Below are 22,509 nucleotides of genomic sequence, written 5' to 3' on the forward strand. Positions count from 1 at the left end.
GCCATGATCCTTGTTTTCTGAATGTTGAGCTTTAAGCCAGCTTTTTCACTCTCGTCTTTTACTTTCATCAAGAGGCTCTTTAGTTCTTCACTTTCTCCCATAGGGGTGGTGTCATCTGCATGTCTGAGGTTATTGATATTTCTCCCAGCAATCTTGATTCCAGCTTATGCTTCATCCAGCCCTGCATTTCACATGACGTACTCTGCATACGGCCTTGACGTACTTCTTTCCCAATTTAGAACCAGTCTGTTGTTCCAAGTCCAGTTCTAGCTGTTGCTTCTTGACCTGCACACAGGTTTCTCAGGAGGCAGGTAAGATGGTAGACCCACCTCTTTCAGAATTTTCCACATTCAAACAAATGTGGATCCTTTTGTTGTGATCCACACAGTCAGAGGCTTTAGCGTAGTGAAGCAGAGGTAGATGTTCTTCTGGAACTCTTGCTTTTTTTCTAACCCAGTTGTTGCTGAGAGTGTGCTCTGCCTGTGTTGGTGGGCCTTGTGTCTCAGACTGGCGTCCCCAGTCAGGACTGCTGAGGGGAGGAGGCTTCCTTCACCCGGGCGGAAGGCAGAGAGGTTGCCAGTGCGCCCACCCACGGCCTCTAATGACTTGCCTCTGTGCCGTCCCCAGGCGCTGATCGACTACCTGCGGACGCATTCCCACAGCGCGGTGTACGCCGCATCGCTGTCCCCGCCTGTGGTGGAGCAGATCATCACTGCCATGAGGTGCATCATGGGGCAGGATGGCACCACCCTCGGTAAGGCCTGCTTCCCCTGGAAAGTTTCCTGGACTCAGTCAGTACTCCGCCGCCAGACCTGCTCTTTTTTCTTGAGTTTTTCCCCAAAATGAGGAGTCAGGGATACTTCTGGGCAGAGCTGACGGGTGTGTGAGGTCTTGGTGTCTGTGGCCACTTTTCGGTGTGTCTGCACATGCCAGGACAGCTAGCCTGGCTCACTGTAGCCTGGCTCACTGTGGCCTGGCTCACTGTAGCCTGGCGCACTGTAGCCTGGCTCACTGTGGCCTGGCTCACTGTGGCCTGGCTCACTGTAGCCTGGCTCACTGTAGCCTGGCTCAGCTGGTTCCCCAGGCTATAGTTGCCTTGTCTATAGACAGTGAGGCTTTAATCTCAGTGTCCTACGTATTCTTGGTAAGTCTTAGGTGATAAGTCTTCACAGTCTTGAATTGCATAATTTCATGTGAAGATGTAAATAATTCACTGGGTAGTGATGTTTCATTTCCATAGTATGTAAAAGCTGCTGTTGCCATGAATTAGTGTCCTTTACTTAATGCCTTTTAAATGATTTTCTACTTTAACATACAATAATTAATAAAGGTCATCCTGAATGTATTTATTCTGTCTTTGATAGGTTTTGTAGTCCAAACTAGATGCCCTGACTTAAAACATCCTCAAGTGAACAAAAGAGTGTTCACTTCCTGATACTTGAGCTTTATGTTATATCACTAGAGGGCAGCGTTGACTATAGAAATATTATAATAAAAGGGGAGCAAGCGGGGTTTTTCTTTTTTCACTTTGAGAAGAAGCTCCATTGTGAGTATGAAACATGCATTTGCTTGTTGCTTTGTTAATGCTTCTGAAATCAGTTTTACTTTTGTAAAACCTTATCAGCCTCGATAATCTCCACTCTTCAGCTGTGTGATATTTCGTAGTACGACTGATCTGGCTTGCACTGAGAAAACAGGAAGGAAGTAGTGCCTCTCATTTTCATTGATTTGAGCCAGTTACCTTAAATTAGAATTTCACCTTAATTTTTTTTTCTGATCTGTGGTACATACATTGTTGTTAGCTCTTGGAAGTGTTGATCATTTTCAGCTTCATAAACTGATTCCTTGGGGAAGAAAGTAATTCAGTAATGTTGTGAACACTGCATGTAGCTTTGTGAAAAGCTCCCTGTTAATAGAACTACAGTGTTATCTTCTTTCTTTCTTATAAGGTATTGCTGGAAATAGTGTGCTTTGACCTGAGTGTATATATATATATATACATGCTCGTATATGTAAGTGTATGTGTGTCTGTGCTCAGACATGTATATGTATATGCATAGCTATTATTTATCTAGTTATTTGACATAGGTTTAGGTGACTAAAAAACAAATGTTAACAGTTATCAAAGTTACCTTGGATTATGTCTTTGCCCGATCCTAGAACATGGATCCAAGTGATGTTTGACCTCTAGATAAATGACTCATCTGTGCTAAACGACGAAATCTAGGCTCTACTGGTAGAGAGGAAATGAAATGTGATAATTAGATATAGGCTTTGGGTTGATCACTTGTTTTCCAGTTTATCTGTTGCCTCTGTAACCACCCTCTAAGCTTAGTGGTGTGACACAGCAGCTATCTTAACTATGCTCACAGATTCTGTGGGTCAGGAGTTCAGTCAGGGACGGTTTGTCTTTGCTCCACAGTGTCTGGGTTGAACTTGGAAGACTGATGGCTGGGGGCTGGGAACACCTAGAGACTTGTTCCTTCACACATCACCTGGGCTGGCATGACTTGAAGGTTGGACTCAGCTGAGCTATCCTCTCCATGTGGTGTGAGTCCTCATGGCCTGTTGACCAGATAGGATGCTGCAGAGAGCATGTATTCCCAAAGGACGTGCTGAAACCCCATGACGTTCTCTGATTTTCTGTTAAGAGCACGTCACTAAGGCCAGTCCAGATTGCAGGGCGTGGGGGACCAGACTCCACCTCAAATGGGAGGCAGGTTGAAGAATTTGTGGCCCTTTTTAAAACTTGCCACCACCAGCTTTTAGATAATATATTTTAAAATTAGTCCCTAAAACTTCTAATTAGTATGACAGACTTCTGTTGGCTATATTGTTTCTCTCAAAATATAGGATAATAAAAATCTAACCAAAAGTAGTTTTTTGGGGGGAGGGGGACACTCCATGGACTGTAGCTCTGCAGGTCCCTCGGTCTGTGGAATTCTCCATGCAAGAATACTGGAGTGGATAGCCATTCCCTTCTCCAGGGGATCTTCCCAACCCAGGGATCGAACTCAGATCTCCTGCATCACAGGCAGATTCTTAACATCTGGGCCACCAGGGAAGCCCCAGTAAAAAATACATTTCTTATAAAGCCTACTGCTGCTAAGTTGCTTCAGTCGTGTCCGACTCTGTGCAACCCCATAGACGGCAGCCCACCAGGCTCCCCCGTCCCTGGGATTCTCCAGGCAAGAACACTGGAGTAGGTTGCCATTTCCTTCTCCAATGCATGAAAGTGAAAAGTGAAAGTGAAGTTGCTAAGTCGTGTCCGACCCTCAGTGACCCCATGGACTGCAGCCTTCCAGGCTCCTCCATCCATGGGATTTTCCAGGCAAGAGTACTGGAGTGGGGTGCCATTGTACCTCATCCTATTTAAGTTTGGCCTGATTTTTTTTTTTTTTAGATTTGAGTGGGTTAGGGTAATACTTTTATGGCATTATTGAACGCATCTTTTCATTGTCCTTGAAGAAGAAAAGGTGGAATCTGGCAGTAGCCTTTTCACTGTGCTTTAAGGTAACCTTTAAAAAAGAGGTATCTGCAATTAATTACCTGATGTGATTTTATAATAGAAGTCACCTGCCTTGGGAAACTTGATCTCATTTGTTCACAACATTGAATCCCATGAACTCTGCAAACATTGAGTATCTCACTATGTATTAATGTTAGACTCTGTAAATCAGAATCTGTAGACAGTGGACATCCAAGCAGATTGCTTGAATGAGCTGTGTACTTGGGGGTCACTGGGGATGTAGAGGATAGTGGGCTGTTGTATTAATCCCAGAGATTACCATGTCATAGAGAAATGGAAGTTTTATTAATCATTCACCAAATACTTCCGTGCCCACAGTGTGTGGTAGGTGCTCTTTCTAGGCACTCCTGATTCATCAAAGAATAAAATACCCCCGATTGCTGTCTTGTGGGGTTCTAATAAGGGAAATAAATTACACAGTTGCCAAAAAGTGGTAAGTACTCTGGAAAGAAGGAGGAAACTATGTGTTGGGTTCTGGAGACGCAATTTACAGTTTTAAATAGGGTGGTCATTGAGAAGGTAAGATTTTATCGAGCCCTTGAAGGAGGTGGAACTTTAGCCCTAAAAATCCAGGGCAAGAAGGTCCTGAGATGTAGGTGAGTCTGTGTTCAGCAGTAGCATGGAGGCCACTGTGGCAGAAGCATAGTCATATAGGTGGAGTGCATGAGGGGGGTGAGCAGAGTGGGTCACAGGTAGAGTCTTATGTTGATATGAAAACACAGGCACACTGGTTCTCTTGCCTTGTGTAGTACCAAACTCAAATTCTTGAACAGATTCTGTGGGCTGCTTAATACGGACAGAATTATGGCCTGTTTCCCAGAGGTTAGGAATTTTATAGCCCCTTCAGATTTCATGAAAAGTACAGAATATAATATATCCATGCTTACCTTTTGAAGGAATTTGTCTGGAGATCAGATTTGCTTAAGAGCTATCCTGATACTTTTCTTTGAGTGAGTTTCAGTAGTGCAGTGAACCGGAAATGGGGGAAGCAAAGCGTGACCCATATATGAACAGAAGGGACTGTTACATGATAATATTGATGTTGCAAATGAATAATGGTAAATACCTCACATGTGAATGTGAAAGTCACTTGGTCCTGTCCAACTCATTGTGACCCCATGGACTGTACAGTCCATGAAATTCTCCAGGTCAGAGTACTGGAGTGGGTAGCCTTTCCCTTCTTCAGGGGATCTTTCCAACCCAGGGATCGAACCCAGGTCTCCCACGTTGCAGGCAGATTCTTTACCATCTGAGCTGCCAGGGAAGCCCAAATACCTCCTTCTGTTTTGGAATAAGAGGGGCAAAGGTAATGTAATGTCAGTGCCTCATCCTGAATTTAATGTTGGTTTAAGGGAATTGGAGAAGGAAATGGCAACCCACTCCAGTATTCGTGCCTGGAGAATCCCAGGGACAGAGGAGCTTAGTGGGCTGCTGTCTATGGGGTTGCACAGAGTCGGACACGACTGAAGTGACTTAGCAGTAGCAGGAATAAGAAGCTGGCTTTCTTTTCATGTCCTTAATATAATTTTCTGACTTTGTTATCAAACATACAAGTATTAAGCATTATTTGAAATAGCTCATTTTTGACATACTGTTTTCTCCATTTTGTAAGACATAATAGTTTTATATACTTGCACACCTTTAATTTCTCTGTTGTGTAAACTTATTTCACTGTGAACAGTCCTTCTTGTGGGGCCACTCTGGAAGTTTTTCCTCACCAGAGAGGATGTTAAACCAACAGAATTCCATTGTAGATGGGACTGAAGACAGAGAAGAGTCACCAGAATCTTGATTTCCTTTTTTATTTATTTTTTCCTCCTGTTTCAGTTTCAGATAATTCAAAGAATTGTAGGGCTAGGGGCTCTAGGTAAGCTGCAGTTAGCACAGCATCTTTTGGTTTGTTTTTGCCCTGGGCCATTTGGACTCCCACCTGTACGGCCTAGTTTCATTACCACACCCTTAGTTTGAGACCCAGATTCACTTTTCTGAAAACATTTTGTTCGAAAGGTGTGTGTGTGTGTGTTTTAAGATCATGAATTTACATATCTCTTCTCTAAGCTACTCTCTTATTGGAATTGTTAGCATTTTATATATGATCACAAATTTGTGGCAGAATTTCATTTTTGAGACTGATTTAGCAGCTTAAAGGGTGCATACATCATCTCTACTGAAGCGTTTATTTTCTTCCTTGGCCCAGTAAGGACCCTTGTTCATTTGCAGGTCCCTTGTTTCTATACAAAGGCCATCTTTCATTATGTCTTTCATTTTTAAATGTATATATTGTTTTGTTTTTGAAACTTGCTACAACTTCTGGGGAAAAAATGGAAATTGTAGGGGAAAATAGGAACGTTCTAATTTTCCTTGGTGTTCTTGCTTTTCCCAGTTGGTATAAAACAAGCAGGAGCAGGGAAAGAGAACTAAAAATTATGAAAAAAAAGTCACAATAGTTTAAAATGTCTGTCCCTCAATTTCACGATGTAGACCTGTGGTCACATGGCAGAGTTAATGTCTGTCAGCATAATGTTCTGAAATCTTTTTCTTACAGAACAGTCACAAATTTACATAAGAATTGGAAGTACAGCACACAAAAATGCTTTTTTTTCTGAATCATTGCTGGTCTTATGCTCCATCATCCCAAGTGCTTTCGTGTGTACTTCCTGCAAAGGTGTTTTCCTACATGGCCATAATATAGCCAGTCAAAGCAAGAAGCTTGCACTGACACATGAATATTAATTAACCAATGTGAGCATGCTGTCACTTAGTGTCCATAAGTGATAGTGGCACACTGCGGCTGTCTGTTCCTCAGGCCGGCGTCCCGAGGGTGTGGAGTGGGGGCCAGGGCCGCCTGTTGCTCTGGGTTGCCTCGTCTCTCTGTCTTCTTCAGCCACAGTTCCTCCGTCTTTGACTTCCATGACGTTGACACTTTTAACAATTACAGGCCAGTTATGATACAGAATATCCCTCAATTCAGGTTCATCTGGTGTTTCTTCGTGATTAAGAAGTTATGCTGCTTTTTCTCATTGTATCCCCTCTTCGTCTTCTCAACTAAATATAGTATAGAGCTGTCTTCAAGTTCTTTAGGCCTGAAATCATAGCTGCCTTTCCCCATATCTGAGACAGAGTCTGTTGCTTCTACCTGTCACTTCTGCTTATTCCCTCTGCCACGTGACTCTTGGCAGGCCCTGACTCCCTGTTCCTTAAACAGTTGCACCGCCCGTACCTGCCTTCTCTCCAGTCTCCTGTACTGCCTGTTAATCTTCCTGACAAAAGCTCTTTTGTCGTCTGCCTGAAGATGCCAAAGCAGAGGATAACGGTGCTCAGTAACTCCTAGCTGCTTATAGAATGAAGTCAAATTCGTTATAGGATGTTTGAGATCCTTTGTAGTTTGATTTTTAACCTTATCTTTTCCTGTTTGTACTCTTATTTAAACCAGTTTCGTGCCTCTGACGATACTCATCCTCCTGTCACCCAATGCTATTCGTTTTTCACAACAAACTAAAGTGCTGTTTTTTATGATGCCTCTGTGTTGATACATGTTTTTGCTCCCAAAAACCGTGTTTCACAGGTTTATAGTTTCACACATTTATTGTCTCACAGAGCTAATGCTTAATGTTTGAACACAGTGTTTTCTTCAAAGTGTATAAATCAATAGACTTACTTGCTAGATGTCATTGTTGGTGTCCCAGTCCTAAAATACTACACATATAATGAAATCTCTAAGCTTTTGCATTGCAGTTTTTAAAGGTAAATAAGGTTTTTATTTAAATTTTTTTACATCTTTTATACAATTTTAATTTTACTTTCCATTTATGGTTATTACTAAATATTGGCTCTGTTGCCTGTGTTGTGCAACACATTCTGAGCCTACCTTTCTCAACAGTTTGTGCCTCCCACTCCCTATCCCTATATTGCACCCTCTTTCATTATAATTTTGACTGTATATCTCAAGTATTTTTTGTTACTCAATTTTTTTCTCTTTAACATACAGCTAATTATGCTTGTAATAGCATAATTCCAATGAGTATATGAAGTTTATTGTTGCCACATTCAGCATGTCTAAAGATTTTTGGTTTTGTCTTAAATGAAGTTTCCAAGTCCTCTGTACCTTAATAGTATTCACACTATTTTTTCTCTTCAGCAAACATTTTTGGTAATACAAGGATGAAATGTAGTAAGGTATTAGAATAATGCTGTTGTAGAAAGATGGAGACTTTACCGAAAATGAACTTTTAGTTAATAGGCAGTATTATTGGGCAGTAACTCCAAAGGCTTGTTGGTCAGTTGATGCAGATAGATTGATAGCTTAGTATTTCATAGTATATAATGTGTGAAAATATGAGTTATTCCAAAGCTATACATATGAAATTTGACTAACTCTTTACTGTAGTTTTTCTATGCCTATGTCATCTTCCTCTTTAGATTATTAGTTCTTTAAGGACAGGAACATATGTTTTGCACCTCCTTTGCATCTTAAATACTACTTTAAGACCTTAAATAATTGTTTGACTTGATTTTTCTCTAAATTGTTGTCTATCTTCCCCAAGTAGAATATAAATTCCATGAAAACGGAGTTTGGGGCCCCCTTGTTTGCTTTATCCCTTCTGTTTAGAACTATGTTTGGCACATGGTGGTTGTTGTTTAGTTGCTAAGTCATGTCCACTCTTTGCGACCCCGTGGACTGTAGGGTGCCAGCATACCCTGTCCTTCACCGTCTCCAGGGATTTGCTTAGATTCAGGTCCATGGAGTCAGTGATGTTATCTAACCTTCTTATCCTCTGCCGCCCTCTTCTCCTTTTGTACATAGTAGGCATGCAGTACATACTTGGTGAATGGTTAAATGATTATTACTCTGATGCCTTGAAGACAGGCAACATAAGACTTAATGACTTACAATTTTGCCCATTATTTGTATTCTTAAACTCTGAGAATTTATGAAATCTAGACACCTAAATAGAGAATAAGATAGATCATTCACTCAAACAGGATTATTCTTGAATTGAAACTTCATGTATACTGACCACTGTTCTTAGAATTATAGGACTTAGGGAAATTAATATTTTAATATAATCTTTGATGTGATACTGTCACTGTTTTTCTCTTAGTGGGATCAGTCTTCATGCTTTTATGATACAGTTAGCTTGAGCAAGAAGCAGCCATTTGTAAGCTAGTTTTCAGAGCCAGAGAAGGAAACATTTGTCCCATTGTAACTGGCCAGTGTTGTAGCTCATTAATGATACAGATACACAGAGTAGCAATCGTTGGAAGAATATTAAGAATCAAATTAGGACGGAGAAGTATCTTATAAACAGGACTTATAGTTAGGTAACTCCAAAGCAGATTAGACTAAACGTAAATACTTGCTTGCCATTAAACACTTCAGTTTTCCTTTAGCCTCTATTTCACTCCAAGCGAAGATATGACCTGTGTCAGATGGTAGGATTTATAGCACTGTATGTCCACAGTGCTTCTGTTCCTTCTTTGACTGTGTGTTGGCTTAATATGATTTCTCTCTTTTTTTTTTCCCCTCCAAACCAGAATTAGTGGATCTGAAGTAGTTGTTCCATAATGATAATACTGTGAGCTGTGAAATGTTAAACTATTCTCTCTCAAGATAAAATCAAAACTAATTGTTGGGGGTCGAAAAAGAGAAAACACTTAGCCTGACACTTGGAAAACCTTCTTTTGTTTAACAGAAGTGTAGTGAAGCATTACTGCTTTTAATTAGTTTCTCATCTTGGGGTTCAGTTATAGGTAAAGCATGGAAAGTTTAGCTATGGTTATAAATCAGAAGCATCAAGAACCTTGACAATATGGAAGTAGCCGACAGAAGGCAGGAGATACAGAAAGAGGGTAAGGAAGGTGAGGGGCATACAAGTGTATCCGTTTCTTTTTACTGTACTAGTGGAATCAGTGGATACTGTCTTAAATTTACAAATAACATGTTTTGAAATGAAGAAATAGTCTTTAGGGGATTCCCTGGTGGTTCAGCGCTTAGGACTTGGTGCTTTCACTCCTATGATCCGGGTTCCATTCCTGGTGAGGGAACTAAGATCTCACAAGCTGTGTAGCATGCCCTCCCCAAAAAGATAGTCTTTACGTTTATGAAGATAACTAGCCACTACGAGAATTTTTAAATTAGTAATATTACAAAAAAATAGTGGTGATTAGTGGACAAAACATGGAAAGGAGGAGTCCAGATAGATGCCGTACCTAGACACCATCCAAGATTGACAGAAAAAGCAGCAGAGGGGCAAGGGTGCCATTCAGCATTTCTGCACCAGCCACGAGGAGAGCCTGAAGCAGAACCTGCAGCTTCTTGCTGGGAGTGGGAATGGAGGTGACTGGGTGGAGGAATGAATTTTATTTTACCAGATTGAATATGTTACTTTTATGATTAAAACCTTTTTGTTTTAGATTCCAGAGTACATTAATTAATTAATTAATTAATTAACTTCCATGGAAATAATCCTGCTTGAGTTTGAAAGTAAGGCTTAAACATGCACTCAAGTAGTCTGTGGTTGATTATTGATAAGTGTTTTCATCTTTCTTGTGGAAAGACATGTCTTTGGTAACAGGAGTGTAGAGCCTTCAGAAAAGCTGCAGCATGCAGGGTGAGCTCTTGAGATCCTTTCCCTACCCTGCATTGTGAGCATACCTTTCTTCTTTCTCCCAGTTTTTTCCGCATTTCCTCTCCAATCTGTATGACTAGAATGATGAGTCGATCCTGAGAGCCATGTTCCTTAGGAACCACAGTAAGGTAACAGTGGTTGGGAATTGTGCATGTACTCTTGAGTGGACACATGAAGTTAGAACAGGCTGGTGAGTAGGGAAAAAAATAGAGGAAATTCTGACAAATTGCACAAGACATTTGAAATTCTAGATTTTACTTCACACATCACTAATCCACATCCAGTAATGGAAATTTAGCTGTAAGATCTATTCATGAATCAAGGCAAAATGTCTGGCCAAAGCAACTAAAACTGTGCTTTTCCATTTTCCAGAGCTGGGCTTTCATGTGTTTTGATGTCCAAAGACATAGTCCATAACAAGCATAGCACCTAGCTTAGTGTCTGAAATCTAGCAGCTTTTTGATAAACTGGCTGAACAAATGAATGCGCACATGATTCAGAAATATTAGAAAATGGATGGACAGGTTCTTAGAGTAAGTTGTATGAAAGTGTGAGAGTGAAGTCACTCAGTCGTGTCCGACTCTTTGCGACCCCATGGACTGTACGGTCCCTGGAATTCTCCAGGCTAGAACACCGGAGTGGGTAGCCTTTCCCTTCTCCAAGGAATCTTCCCAACCCAGGGATTGAACCCAGGTCTCCCACATTGCGGGCGGATTCTTTACCAGCTGAGCCACAAGGGATAGCTGAATTTTAAAGCCAGAATGGCAAAATTATGGAACAAAATAAGCTAGTTAGGTGCATCTTACTGATAGATTGTAATATGACAGAAATAACTTTCTTTGTAGAAACTGTACTTTTTCTACTTTTTAGTATTGAGGGGAACTGAGAGCCCATTGGGCAGATTGAGGTTTAATTAAAATTGGGTTCAGCTCATTTGGATTAATTTCTATAATAGACTTGTTAATGAGGTGTTAAACGATCACGTTGAGAATCCCAGGAACTGTCCAAAGCTAATTTAGAACTGAGAAGGTTTTTTTACAAAAAGCCTTCCTGGGCCCCCACACTGAGGGGGCAGGACTGTTAAAGAAAACAGTCTTTGATGGGGAGGGAGTGGTCATAAAGAGATCTTCTGACACCCACTGGTTATGTTTGGCATTCTCCTTTGGTTGAGCCTGGGTCCTTTCTGATTTCCTCTGCTTTCTGAGGCTAGGAGTGCTTGAGTTCCACTTTTTTTCTTTATTATTACATATCTGCTTTAATTTTTAGCCACAGTACAGTTTAGCAGTGTATCTAATACTGAGAGTTAGATTAGATCCTTTTACTTGTAACTTACTGCCTAGAACAATGTTAAGAAATATTTAATTCTTCATTTATCAAACGTTTCTCAAGCATTTACCCTGTACCCTGTGGTGGCTGTGCTGTTGAGGGTGCAGAGTAAACAGTGCACGATCCTTGCCTTTGGGGATGCTCACACTCTAGCAGCAGGGGTAGGATTCTGGGGACTGGTTTCAGAGCCACAAATAAATTCCTCTTGGTTCAGCTTCCCCCTTTCTTCGTTTTCCTCCTTCCTTCTCCTCCCTCACCACCCCACCAAAGAAAATCCATGAACTTCCTTAAGTCCAGCTAACTATTCGAAGCAAATTCAGATCTTACTGATTTTCTATTTCTTACTAATCTTTCTAGCCACGTGGATTTTTCCTATGGAATATATTACTTTAGAAAAATAACCAGCAATCAAAGAAAGATTTTCCTTCTGTAAAGTAGGCTATTATCTTGCAAAAACCATTTTTAATTCATGGCTTAAGCCTTCTGAAATTAGCAAGCAGCATAACCACTTTATAGGTAGAGGAATTTGAGCTCACACACAGGACAGGTTTTCTTAATATCTGAATAGAATATGGCTTTCCTGAACTCCATCCACTTTTGCTTCTGAAGTTCCTTAAGTGATATTTAACATCTTATTAAAATAGACTACTGTTTTGTAACGTATTTTTAATTTTCTTTTTTCTGGTCTGCAAATTAAAAAAAAAACAAAATCACTGTTTAGTTATAGTCACCGCTACAAATCAAAGCCTGCTACCTCTTTCCTCCCCATGGATCAGTAACCCGTTTAACCTCCCTCTGCTTTAGAAATCCATCCTGAATCCTCAGGCGCTTCTGTGGCATGGTTTGTCTATTTCTTCTTCCACTCGCATTTCTTTTTTTCCCAAATCCAAGTACTAATAAAAATTTCTTGCCACACAAGTGGTCTCCTTGTATCAGAGATTGTTTGAAGCTAGCTATTAAGATGTTCACAGGCAGCAACAGGCTAGAAGCTAATCTCTGAACAAATGGAGACTTGTTCATTTAGTAGAATATTGTTATTAATGCACAGCATAAATAAGGAGTTTGAGGATGGAGTTTCCTTCCCCTTGGACAGGAAAAGAGCCTTGAACTATTTTGGAGAAGATGTGCCAAGATGATATAAGGGAACTGAATTTTTTTTAAGTAATTTTATTTCTTGATTTATTTTTTATTTTTGGCTACACTGGATCTTCATTGCTGCATGGGCTTTATCTAGTTGCAGTGAGCAAGGGCGACTCTTCTTTGAGGTGCATGGGCTGGTTCTTGCGGAGGCTTCTCTAGTGGAGCTTGGGCTCTGGGGCGCGAGGGCTCAGCAGTTGTAGTTCCCAGGCTCTGGAGCACAAGCCCCATAGTTGTGTGACGCACGGGCTTCATTGCTCCTTGGCATGTGGGATCTTCCTGGATCAGGGATTGAACCCATGTCCTCTGCGTTGGCAGGCAGATTCTTTACCTCTGAGACACCAGGGAAGCCTGGGAACTAAATTCTTAATTAAAAAATACTGTGGGTCATATTATTATTATTTTTAAGATTGAAGTAGACTACTTTAGATTTATTTCATAATAAAATTGATTTAAAAGATTTTTCCGTGATTTGATTTGTTCAGTTACTGTTTAGCTGAGATGAATGACCATTTCTTCTCATCACTTATAGTTTGGCAACTTTATAGCCTAGTCTCTGTTTTCTTTGTTGAAGAAGAATAACTTTCTCAACCTTAATTTGGTTGGAACTGCTTTTTTCCCCCCCAGAATTGTTTTTGAGGGCTTTGTCCAGGAGACTTTATCCTAGATTTTCATCAACTTTATTGTAGTCTATTATACTTAATATGTATAAATAAGCGACAAGACAGATGGACTCTTCTCATTTAAGAACCAGATATTCTTCTTAAGGCTTTCCTTAAGATTTGAGAGCTTTTTGAAGAGGAATTGATTTTTTTTTTTTTAATTGTCACCGGTGGTTTAGGAAAAAATAAATGATCTAAATACTTGTATCTGCCTACCATCTACTTTGACAGTGGAATGAGTTTCAGAAGGACCTCATTAAAGTGTATTCTTTTCAACTGTTTCAGACTTTGTACATGGACCACCTGCATCAAAGTCACTTTTAGTATGGTGGTTTCTAACCTTGCTCACACACAGTAGTCGTAATTAGTAATAATGCCTAATACCTAATTACCACGGCCCCTTTGCAGACCTAGTGAATATCTGGGGGTGAGGCTCTTATAAGTTTTTATTTAAAAGCATCTCAAAGGATTCTAATGTGTGGCACCACTGCTGTAGAGTTTGTTGAAAATGAGGATTCGAGGACATCCCTGGTGGTATAGGGGAAGAGTCTGCCTGCTGACATAGGGGACGCCAGTCTGATCCCTGGTCTGGGAAGATTCCATGTGCCGTGGGGCACCTAAGCCCACGCACCACAGCTACTGGGCCCTTGCTCTATAGCCTGTGAGCCACAACTACTGAAACCCGAGTGTCTACGGCCCTTATTCTGCAGTAAGAAAAGCCACAGCAGTGAGAAGCCCGCACTCACTGCAACTGGAGAAAAGCCACACAGCAGCGAAGACCCAGCACAACCAAAAATTAGTTAATTAATTAAAACAGTGAGAGAACACTGAAAAAACAAGGATTCGAGTCCACTCCACCAGACCATGCGTCTTGGTGGACAAGACCATACATTTTAAAGAAAACCTAAGTTTATAATGCACACTAACTTCTAAGAGATCTGAGAGTTGTCTTTTTCTCTCTCCTTTTTTCTTGAGCTGGCTTACATCAGTGAGAACCAAAAGCAACTCTGCTGATTGGTGGTGATTGGGGAAAGGAAAGGAAATTGGAGGATAAGATATTTGATCTGTTTTCTTTTAAAAAGAAAAATAAGAGAAATATTGGCGTGTGGAACAGGAGTTTGATGTTGATGCTAAGTTGTCTGTCTTCGCTGGTTTTGGAACTGAATGCGTTGATGCTTCCTTCCAAAGAACTGATGGTCCTTGCTTAATGAATCAGCAGCAAGGGCGAAATTAGAACCAGTTAGGGGAGGGAGAAGAAACAACAACGAGATCAGGGGCCTATGGTCAGGCCTCCACAGGCTGGCTGGAATTTTTTTGTTTTAATGCTACTTATATTTTTATGGCCTATTAATTCAGAATCTCAAATTCTTTTGTACCTAACCTACAAAAACCTTGCCCACTATATACTCTTTTTTCCCCCTAAATGTTCAGTACTTGCTCATTGCCTTGCCTTCTGCCTCTGAAACTCTAGTTTAATTCCAAGCCTCGCTTTATTTGCTAACCCCCTTCACCTGCCCATGGGTGCTTGACCACAGGAGTTGTATTTCCTCGTTGCTTCATTTCTGTCTAAAAGTAGCCATGATACATTCCAGTACCAAAGAAGGACAGTGGGACAGTCTTTGGACAAATTAAGCCTTTCTGTCCTAGTTACGGGCTGGCACCCTTTAAACCTCAGTTCCTCAATTTCTGAGGCACTTGACCTCTTTTCTTCCCTTTGTTTAGGGCCCTCTGTTTCTAACCGTTCTTTTAAATTCTTGATTATATTGAATCAACAACTTAAAGCCTTGGCCCCGCTGCCTGTTGCACATCCTGCGGCAGTCCTCAGGAAATCCTAGTTTGGGGCATTGAAACTGATTAAAGGATTAAGCTGCTGCTGGGGAGAGGGTGCAGAGAAGGCAATGGCACCCCACTCCAGTACTCTTGCCTGGAAAATCCCATGGACAGAGCAGCCTGGTAGGCTGCAGTCCATGGGGTCATGAAGAGTCTGACACAACTGAGCGACTTCACTTTCACTTTTCACTTTCATGCATTGGAGAAGGAAATGGCAACCCACTCCAGTGTTCTTGCCGGGAGAATCCCAGGGATGGGGGAGCCTGGTGGGCTGCCATCTATGGGGTCGCACAGAGTCGGACACGACTGAAGCGACTTAGCAGCAGCAGCAGTAGCAGCAGCAGAAAGAGGGTGATAAACCATGCTCGTGAAGGAAATTTACCTACGGTGCTTGGTGTTCACAGAGCTCCTTTAGTTGACAAGAAAAGAAATAGAAATAGTGTCGTTACCAGGTAGCAGATTCAAATACTTAGATGCATGCGGTCGCAAAGAGTCAGACATGACTGAGCGCACTCACATATACACATGCACTCTCGTAGGGAGTTGAAGAGCTGAAGACCTGCTTTAGAACAGCATCCCCAGGCTAGGGAGAGGCAAGCCGTTTGCTTTGATGTTCATTAATTTGACAGTCACCCAGGTTGAGCACTTTGATATTTGTCAACAGTCTAGCAAAACAGGGGCATGGTAAACTCATTTTGCTTCAGTGTTCCAAAGTTACTGAATTCTTGCTTCTTGAAAGTCCTTTATAAGTAAGTATCCATTTTACAAGACTGTTGACTATATTTATTTTTCTATTCCCTTGGTCTCTTAAGAGCCCAATGGGAAGATTTCCTGGTGCCCTTTAACTGGGGCTTAAGTGTTATTAAAATCAGTCTGCCCTGCCTTTTGGCTAATATTTCTTTTACTTTTGTTTTAGGTAACATTTTTTAATAGTATATGTCATCCTTCTTTCTCTAGTCCCTTTTGGTATTTTAAGATATTTTTAGATAAAGTGATGCTAATTTTTCACCTACATCTCTGCAGGTGTTCATGTAGAAGTTAAAGAACTGATGACCTTAAAGGTCAGTTGACTTGTGTCTTCGCTGGCATTCTTTTGTCCCTCTTGCTTTCCTTTCTAGGAAGCCATGAGATGCCAGTTTTCACGAGGCATCTTGTCTGCATACTTGTGACAAGTACATCATTTATTGATCTAGAAAGTGCTGTGATAAGAGTTGAAAGTGTTGTCTGCTGCCTCCCTGCCCCTGCCTACTTTAGAGCTGATCAAAGAGTGATCACTAGTGATTAAGAAAGATGAGTCAAGAAGAGACTGCTTCTTCAACAAAGAAAGCTTGATGAGCTGGTTAAGAATGAATCCCTATTCTGCCCAATTCAGATACTATGGTATCATCTCAATGTGAATATATATATATATTATAATAAAATAGAAGTGCCTTCATGGTTTAACCTTAATAATATCAACATATTTTTGTTGACATGAAAATCAACTTAAGTATCTATGCATTTATAAGATTCATAAATTAAGCAAAAATTATAACAATTGTAGGCAGACGTTTTACTGTCTGAGCCACCAGGGAAGTCTATATCAAAATTTTAACAGGTACAAAATATTTGCTACAACTTGTAGAAAAGGTTCCTCCCCCATTTTTACCTTTACTTATTCAAGTTTTTTTTTTAAGCAAATATTTCATTTATTTTAATGAAACTGATACAGCAGAGTCTGTTTAAAACCACTATCCCAGGCCAAAAAGTAGCAAAAAGAGCAGTGTTCTGTTGTAATCATGTCTACGTGAATAACTTTAACTACTAATGAAAAAACTCTTCTGGGATCTTCTAACAAGGTTCTTCTTCCATCTTAAAACGCTTCCTCTTCCATGAAGCCATGTTTGGAGTTAATCATTGTTCTCACCACCTCTGCCACCATGACTCCAGCCTGATACTCCTCTCCTTTTGGTCCTGACCCTCAGGTTTTAAAATTAGCTTCAAGCTAAGGAAAGCTCACTTTTCATAGTCCAGTTCTCAGAAAGACTTCCATCTCCCACTGAAAATCCTAGTCTAGGAGTGAAGTGATCATACGCCTAAGAACTGGAAAGTCATCAGAACCACTGACATTAATGGATCTTATTTATCACAAGCCTGCAAATATGCAATCCTGGAAAAGTTGGCCTCTTTGTGCACCCATGTTATTTTTAAAACAAAGGGCGATACGATGAGGGCTGAGGTTGGATCACCAAAATTCAGCACAAGGAAACAGACAATAGTGAATCTTGGGCACAAGAATCCAAGTTATAAGGTTTTTTAAAGAGATGAGGTACCAGTTTTCAATTCTGTTTTGAACACCACGTTACAAAAGAGCTTTTTTTTTAAAGGATTAAGGAAAAGAAAAAAAACAAGAATGTAAACTGTTGAATGACCCTCTTTGTTCCTGAAAAACTTTAACCACATCTTCTTCCTCCATTCCCAGTTCTTTTGGAGTGTGATTATCAGCAATTTCCAGACCTTCAGAGAGAAACCTAGATGAATTCACGGGAGCTCCCTGACTTTGACAGTGTGATTCTTTGAGTTTCTTAAAATGTGTCATTATTTTCACTTGGAAGTGAATCTCACTGCTCTCCTGTCCAGTGACCTTGAGTGTAATATATTCTCCTTCCTTCTCACCCGTCAAATCCTCAGTTGAAGGTTTTGCCTCCTGGTCAGACCTGGTGACAGTAGCTTCCCCAGGGGTCTCCATACAGCAGCGGCCTTGGGTAGGCAGAACTTCACTTCGGGGTTTACAGATTGATGTCTCTGCTCCACAGCACAGCACCAAGACTGGAGGGATTTCACTACACCTTCTGCTTGTTCAATTTTTAATTATTTAGCAAGCCTTGCTCTTATGGGGATATATAGAGAGCATGGTTACAAGATTTTTTTATTATAAAATAATTTGCTGCTATATGTAATTTTGAGTAATGTCTACCATTCAGTTTTTGTCTGAGCCACACCTCTTCAGTGATAGGTGCTCTATTCCCAGAGACCTAGAGAGCTGTTTGTCTTTGCAGTTGACAAAGGTTAAAAGTGCTAAAGAATCTTCCTGCCAATGCAAGAGACACAAGAGACTCAGGTTTGATCACTGGGTTGGGAAGATCCCCTGGAGGAGGAAATGGAAACCCACTCCAGTATTCTTGCCTGGGAAATCCCATGGACAGAGGTGCCCGGCGGGCTACAGTCCATGGGGTTGCAAAGAATTGGACATGACTGAGCACACACAAAGGGTAAAAGAAGTGCTTGGTCAATTTTAATATTTGATATGAGAAGTGGTTCTTATCTCTTGCTTATAACCAAAACCTTTTAAGTGAAGTACAGTAATTATATGGGTTAATATTCTTTCCAGTTCTATGCTTGTACTTCAAATAGTACAACTGGAGGTTGCAGCTGTTTGTGGAGTGTAGTAGAAAAGAGAGTAGAAGATAAGTGGTTCTAACAGCAGTTAGAAGTTATTTTTAACTTCTAAGTAAAAGTATGGCCATTATTCAAGAAAATGTTTTATTAAGTATCATCTAAGTCCCACAGCACCTGGAATAACTTGGTCAAATGAATAGATTGTTGTCTCTTGGAGAGATTCCAAGCTTTCTAAGACATCCATGCCACTGTCATCATAAAACATCTGCTGAGCTTTTCCCGTGCAGTATTTTTATAGGGAGGTTAGAGGGAAAGAGGAAAAGAAAGAGAAAGAATTGGCTCAGTTACAGGGACTGAAAGACTCCAGGTTTACAGCAAGCAAGCTGGAGACCCAGATGATTCAGTCCAAATGCCGTCAGTCTCAAGATGCGGGAAGAGCTGGCACTTCAGTTCAGTATGAAGGCAGGAAAAATAATAACATCCCACCTTAGCAGGCTGGCAGGTCTTACTTTGTCCTGTTTAGACTTTCAGTTGATTGATTGTGGCCCACACACACAGGGCAGTCAGCCAACTTAAATGTTACTCTCACTCAAAACACCCTCATAGACACAGAACAATGTTTGATTAAACATCTGAGGCCCATGGAGCCCAGTCAGAGTGACACATAAGATTAGCCAGTACAGTATTCTCAGTTAATTAGTCCACTCTTTTTGAATACTAAAAAAATTTTCTCCCTCCCACCCATTCCCCTCCCTCTCTCCTTAATACTAAAATTTGCCTTTAATGTTTCTCAGCTTCAGTAGAAGTAAATAAGTGAATAAACTCTTGTCTAAGCTTGTCAGCTTCCCCCCACCCCCACCCCGCCCCCATATTGGGCTTGGCAGTGAAGCCCAATATGGGGGACTTTGGACTCTAAACTCTGATTTCCTTGGAATGTTGACAGTTTTACAACATAAGGTTCAGTTACCTTTGTATTTTAGTTTCTGCTCACTAATTGACTTTCAGTTGGCCCCACGCATGATGTTTCTATCCTCATCAATTTGCTAGAAAGTAGATCATCAGTAACAGCCAAGAACAAACTGATTGGGAACTTGGTTATGTGATTCTCATTAAGGAAAGCAGGAGACTAACAGGGAAAGCTCTGAATGTGGAGCTCATGTTTGTTTGCACAAATAAGAAGATGTGTTTTCCTGTTCTGATTTAAGTTCTGATTTTGAAATTCTTTCCTATATGTTTTGTTTGAGTCCTGTTGCTGCATAAGTATATGGAATTTTGGGATCAGTCTGTTAAGGATCCCAAATGTGGAATTTTTAATACCACCTTTTTTTTTTTTTTTTTTTTTTGACTGCATTGCATGGCTTACAGGATCTTATTAATAGTTCCCTAACAATGGATTGAACCCAGGCCCACAGCAGTGAAAATGCTGAGTCCTAACCACTGGACTGCCAGGGAAATCCCTTTAATACTACATTTAAATGTATCCGCCTACTTGTTCATTCTTATTTTGTTTATAGAAGCAATACCTGCTCATTTTCAAAAACTGAAACATATATCACATAAAATAAACCGGAATAACCAGTGTCAGTTATTTGGCATATAGTCTACATTGTTCTGCGTGGACATACATATAGTGCTCTTGCCTGGAAAATCCAATGGACGGAGGAGCCTGGTGGGCTGCAGTCCACGGGGTCACTGAGAGTTGAACACGACTGAGCAACTTCACTTTCCCTTTTCACTTTCATGCATTGGAGAAGGAAATGGCAACCCACTCCAGTGTTCTTGCCTGGAGAATCCCAGGGATGGGGGAGCCCGGTGGGCTGCTGTCTGTGGGGTCGCACAGAGTCGGACACGACTGAAGCAATTTAGCAGCGGCGCATATACATATAATGCTTCCCTGGTGGCTCAGATGGTAAAGAGTCTGCCTACAGTACGGGAGCCCTGGGTTCTGGGTCAGGAAGATCCCTTGAAGGAGGAAATGGCAACCCAGTCCAGTATTCTTGCCTGGGAAATTCCACAGAGAGAGGAGCCTGAAGGGCTACAGTCCTTGAGGTTAAAAGAGTCGGACATGACTGAGCAACTTAATACCACATATATACATATATACAGATAGTATACATATATACCGGAGAAGGCAGTGGCAACCCACTCCAGTACTCTTGCCTGAAAAATCCCATGGACAGAGCAGCCTGGTAGGCTGTAGTCCATGGGGTCACTACGAGTAGGACACGACTGAACAACTTCACTTTCACTTTTCACTTTCATGCATTGGAGAAGGACATGGCAACCCACTCCAGCGTTCTTGTGTGGAGAATCCCAGGGATGGGGGAGCCTGGTGGGCTGCCATCTATGGGGTCGCACAGAGTTGGCCACGACTGAAGCGACTTAGCAGCAGCATACACAAAATCAAATAATAATTTTATTAGTGTTATTTTTAGCATAGCATATACATAGCACCAAAAGATTAGAGAAGTTTGACTAGTTTGACCACCTAAAAATCAGTGAACAGAGAGAGTCATTTAAGGGAGGGAAGAACATGAAGATATTGATTGCCTTTTTAGCAGTTTGGGTGGACAGTGTCATTCTAAGGTTGTTAGAATTTACTCCATAATTTTGGCGAGAACAAAAATCAGATGAGTTCTGCTAGGATACAGATGGTGCTTATGAATGACAACACATAAGGAAGTCCATCCTCAAGGAAATCAGGTCTGAATGTTCATTGGAAGGACTGATGTTGAAGCTGAGACTCCAATACTTTGGCCACCTGATGCGAAGAACTGACTCACTAGAAAAGATCCTGATGCTGGGAAAGATTGAGGGCAAGAGGAGAAGGGGACAACAGAGGATGAAATGGTTGGATGGACATGAGTTTGAGTAAACTCTAGGAGTTGGTGATGGACAGGACGGCCTGGTGTGCTGCAGTCTATGAGGTCACAAAGAGTTGGACATGACTGAGCGACTGAACTGAACTGAGGGGCATTTTTGATTGTCATAGACTGGCCTATGGAGAGGTGCTATTGGCATTTATTGCCAAGAGACTAGTGGTTCTGAATGTTCTTCAAGGCACTGGACAGCCTTGACAACCAAGAATTGTCATGCCCCAAATGCTAATAGCAGTCTTATTGAGAAACACTGGCAATAGTTGGCCAAAATTTTGTACGATGCCCCTCTTTGGAAGGTGGTGGATGACAGAAATCTTATGATGGAAATTGGAAAGCAGGCAAGATGAGAGGAAGTCTCTAGGAGCCATGTCTGTTCCTGAGAGCAGAGCCAGACAGTTGAGGTGATGTGGTGTGGGCCCCCTGGGCTGGGGTATTGGAGGCAGTGTGAGTCAGTGACAGATCGCTAAGAGGCAAGTGAGTCTCCAGGGGGTGGGCTGGGAGAGACCAGCAGTAACTTGTAATTAAACATGGTTACTCTGTTCTCCTCTTACATTCCTGTTACCTAATATTTCTTTAAAATTAAAAAGAAAAAGATTATCTTGGAGTACAGTTGATTTACAATATTGTGTTAGTTTCAAGTACACAGCAAAGTGATTTAGTTGTACATACTGTTTCAAGTGTACAAGCTTTTAAGTTTAATTAGGTCTCATTTGTTAATTTTTGTTTTTATTTCCATTACTCTAGGAGATGGATCCAAAAATATGCCGCTGTGATTTATGTCAAAGAGAGTTCTGTTTATGTTTTCCTCTAAGAATTTTACAATATCCAGGCTTACATTTAGATCTTTAACCCATTTTGAGTTTATTTTTGTGTATAGTGTTAGAAAGTGTTCTTATTGCTTTTACATGTAGCTGTTCAGTTTTCCCAGCACCACTTATTGAAGAGATTGTCTTTTCTCCATTCTATATTCTTGCCTCCTTTTTACAGATCAATTGACCATAGGTGTGTGGCTCTATTTCTAGTCTTTCCCCTTGTTCCATTGATCGATGTTTGTCTTTGTGCCAGTACCATACTGTTTTGATTACTGTAGCTTTATAATATAGTTTGAAGTCAAGGAGCCTGATTCCAGGTCCATTTTT

At 40.9% G+C, this 22,509-nt stretch overlaps 2 protein-coding genes across 2 annotated transcripts in view; one reads left to right on the top strand and one right to left on the bottom strand.

Annotated features, from left to right (window-relative positions):
• SPTLC2 (serine palmitoyltransferase long chain base subunit 2) overlaps window positions 1-22,509 on the top strand; it is a 103,736-nt gene that overhangs the window by 55,902 nt on the left and 25,325 nt on the right. The window contains exon 9 of the mRNA XM_040226000.1: window positions 628-754. Within this exon, the coding sequence (XP_040081934.1) occupies window positions 628-754 (127 nt within the window). The remainder of the gene's footprint in view (window positions 1-627; window positions 755-22,509) is intronic.
• On the bottom strand, window positions 17,448-17,841 carry LOC120853580 (small ubiquitin-related modifier 1-like). Its single transcript, XM_040227542.1, has one exon. It carries the CDS (start codon window positions 17,839-17,841, stop codon window positions 17,482-17,484), a length of 360 nt encoding a protein of 119 aa, XP_040083476.1. The 3' UTR covers window positions 17,448-17,481.

Source organism: Oryx dammah, unplaced genomic scaffold (genome assembly GCF_014754425.2).
Source record: "Oryx dammah isolate SB20612 unplaced genomic scaffold, SCBI_Odam_1.1 HiC_scaffold_26, whole genome shotgun sequence".
Classification (NCBI taxonomy): Eukaryota; Metazoa; Chordata; class Mammalia; order Artiodactyla; family Bovidae; genus Oryx; species Oryx dammah.